Genomic DNA, 3,555 nt, shown 5'->3' with positions numbered 1-3,555 from the left:
ACTCTCCTCCGATTCTCCCCCCCACCCCTCCGAGAGCGGGGGGAGGAGGGAAGAGGCAGGGGAGTGAGTGAGCGGCTGCGTGGTTCCAAGTTGCCGGCTGGGCTTGAACCACGACATTAGTTTGGTTTGGGGTTTTTATGTCTTTCTTCTATGATCAGTTGTGTTAGTATTAAAAATAATGTCTACAGCTATCTCACACTATCAATGTGATAATGGCACTATCAATGCAAGGTGGATACACTTTTTTCCTAAAAGAATTAAACTGTAATAATTACAAGTAAACTAGGGATAACTTGTGGCTGTACCAACAATCATAATTTTTAAAAAAATAGAAGTAAGTTAAGTGCAGAAAAGTCCTCAATTCCCATTGTCTGTGATGTGAAGAATTCCTTTTTCTTGGTAATAGTCCTGTTTTTAATGTCTATAATGTGTTTACTTCTAGAAGCTTCACACACTGAAAATCTTCATAGTTTAGTCCTTTCAGAACAGTGGCCCATTGCACTGCTATAGGCTGGGCTAGAAACCACCACTTGTAGAGCTAAAATGGTCTGCAGCCCAATTTACTTGCTCAAAAATATGTCGGAAAACTTCACATATTCTGTCATAAGGAGCTGTCCCACAATACCGCTTTTTCTATTCCAATTATGGTTTACATGGGTTTTTTGCCTGCTTTTTTTCCTTAGGAAGTAGGCAAAGAAGAAGCAAAAGAACCAGATCCACCACCATATGGTTTGTTACAGCTCATTAAACAGGATGCACAGTCGTTCAAGAACGAGTTAAAAAATAGAAATAACAACTTCATCCATAGTGAACAGAACCCGGAGTGTTTACTTTGAGAACCAGAGAGATTTCTACTTTTGTTTTTGTTTTTTGTTTCTTTTATAGAAAGGGTGAAATTGTTTACTAAACAGAAATACTTGCTCTATGTGGTTTCATATTAAAAAGTAAAACTTCTCAGAAGTGGGGGATATAGTATGAACAAACATTCCTTCCCTTTTAACCTACTGAAAATTAATATAAAATACACCATCATTCACAGAACTGCACATGTACATTTACAGAACCTCTTCAAGCACTTTGTAAGTATTTTAGAAATAAGTAATTGAAACCCCACAAACACAGAGCAAACTACTGTGACAAAACTGTCTGAATCATACACCACAGCTGCAGTTCCTTTAAGTGTTTCGTTGTTAAAACACTGGCTGTGTCTGCTGCCACGGAGGTAAGAAACATCTGCAGCTATGCAAGAAGAAAGCAGAGAGTATCCACTTCAGAAAATTAACCTATCATAAACCTAGAAATTATTTTAAGATACTTAGGGTTGTATTTCAAGAGAGTTGGGGTTGTTTGGCCTGGAGAAGAGAAGGCACTGGGGAGACCTCAGAGCAGTTTACAGTACCTAAAGGGGGCCTACAAGAAATGTGGAGAGGGACTTTTCTACTTTTGTTTTTGTTTTTTGTTTCTTTTATAGAAAGGGTGAAATTGTTTACTAAACAGAAATACTTGCTCTATGTGGTTTCATATTAAAAAGTAAAACTTCTCAGAAGTGGGGGATATAGTATGAACAAACATTCCTTCCCTTTTAACCTACTGAAAATTAATATAAAATACACCATCATTCACAGAACTGCACATGTACATTTACAGAACCTCTTCAAGCACTTTGTAAGTATTTTAGAAATAAGTAATTGAAACCCCACAAACACAGAGCAAACTACTGTGACAAAACTGTCTGAATCATACACCACAGCTGCAGTTCCTTTAAGTGTTTCGTTGTTAAAACACTGGCTGTGTCTGCTGCCACGGAGGTAAGAAACATCTGCAGCTATGCAAGAAGAAAGCAGAGAGTATCCACTTCAGAAAATTAACCTATCATAAACCTAGAAATTATTTTAAGATACTTAGGGTTGTATTTCAAGAGAGTTGGGGTTGTTTGGCCTGGAGAAGAGAAGGCACTGGGGAGACCTCAGAGCAGTTTACAGTACCTAAAGGGGGCCTACAAGAAATGTGGAGAGGGACTTTTTACAAGGGCTTGTAGTGACAGGACAAGGGTGAATGGGTGTAAAATGGAAGAGGGGAGATTTAGATTAGATATGAAGAAGAAGCTCTGTACTGTGAGCATGATGAGACATACGAAGAGTTTGCCCAGAGAAGCTGTGGCTGCCCCATCCCTGGCAGTGTTCAAGGCCAAGTTGGACGGGGCTTTGAGAAACCTGGTCTAGTGGAAGGTGTCCTTGCCCAGGGCAGAAGGTTGGAAGGGATCTTAAGGATCCCAAACCATTCTATGATTCTATTTATCACCTTTGTTATGTACTTATCCAAAACCACCCAATACAGAACTTTATGCAAATAATGCTAAATATTAAATATTATAGTTTAATGTACAAAAAGAGACAACGTACTAAGAGGTAATGAAATGCATGTATTGCAAACATTTTGTAGGACGCAAGGCCTCAAACGCTGAGAACAATGTTGGTAATGAATTTTGGTATGACTCAAAACTAAAGCCTTCCTCTCCTCATTTCTCTCCTATATAGTCTTTGTGAACTACAAAAGTTAAGAGATGTTCAGATACCTCTAGGACTGGCTTGCAACAAGGCCTTAGAAAATCGTGTTACAACTGGTTTGGATTTGACTTTTTTTCAGGAGGACACACTGACAGTTTTGGAAACTTACAGGTCCACAGTTCAAGCATTTTAACAGCAAAGAGGGAAGCAATTGCTTCTCCACCATGTTTTCAAAAGTTTAAGATGAAAGAACTACAAAATTAACATTGCACATATATTGTCATTGCAGACTCCAAATTTGAAGAATATCATACAGTACCAGCTACTACTTGTGAGTTTCCAAAACTAGAATATTTTCCAAAAGAGTCCACCAACGACACTATCAGTGATTAACACAAAGTATCTTAACTCACCATTTTTTAGGTTTTGTTAGCAGTTTGTACTTGTTGAATTTTACCCGCCACTCCAAGATACCTTTGCAATGCTGACACACTCCATCATGAAGCTTAGCATTTATTTTCTGAATAAATAAAAAGAAATAAAAATGAGATATCTTTGAAAATTTCCTACTTTCATGAGTATAATCTTGCTTAGAAAGCATTTCCACCCATTATGTGATTAATATAGTATTTAGAAAGATGTTTGTTTCACAATAGCATGAGCATTTCGTACACTGTTACTGCTAGAAATGTGGAAAACGTGCTGAGGTAACCTTTTACCTCAACGCAGTCTTCATTATTTTTATCTTAATTTAAATACTGTTAATAGTAGTACTTATTTATGTTATTATATTGCTGGTAATAGATAATTATAGATATTTTGTTTTTTCATCTGTAGAGATTTTACAGAACAGAACTTAAGTAGAAATGAGCCCTGAAATATGCAGGTTTCATCCAAAGAAAACTCATGAAACTTAACATTCAATTTATATTGCTCAAGCTGCCATTATGCTACCTACTTTAAGCAACAAGTGTCAGGATTTTTTTCTCAGATCAGAAAGGAGTAGAATCCACATGTTATTTGCAATCAAATCATTCCATGTCTCTTT

The 3,555-nt window shown here is 37.0% G+C and overlaps 1 protein-coding gene across 1 annotated transcript in view; it reads right to left on the bottom strand.

Moving 5' to 3' along the window:
* LOC104406955 (chromosome unknown open reading frame, human C9orf85) overlaps window positions 1–3,027 on the bottom strand; it is a gene marked incomplete at its 5' end in the record, with an annotated part of 5,662 nt that extends 2,635 nt beyond the window's left edge. The window contains one exon of the mRNA XM_010016090.1: window positions 2,921–3,027. Coding sequence (XP_010014392.1) covers window positions 2,921–3,027 — 107 coding nt within the window. The remainder of the gene's footprint in view (window positions 1–2,920) is intronic.
* Window positions 3,028–3,555: the final 528 nt, after the last annotated feature.

The sequence above is a fragment of the Nestor notabilis genome, unplaced genomic scaffold, assembly GCF_000696875.1.
Source record: "Nestor notabilis isolate BGI_N333 unplaced genomic scaffold, ASM69687v1 scaffold19156, whole genome shotgun sequence".
NCBI classification, from domain to species: Eukaryota; Metazoa; Chordata; class Aves; order Psittaciformes; family Psittacidae; genus Nestor; species Nestor notabilis.
This window is presented reverse-complemented; position numbering and strand designations above follow the sequence as displayed.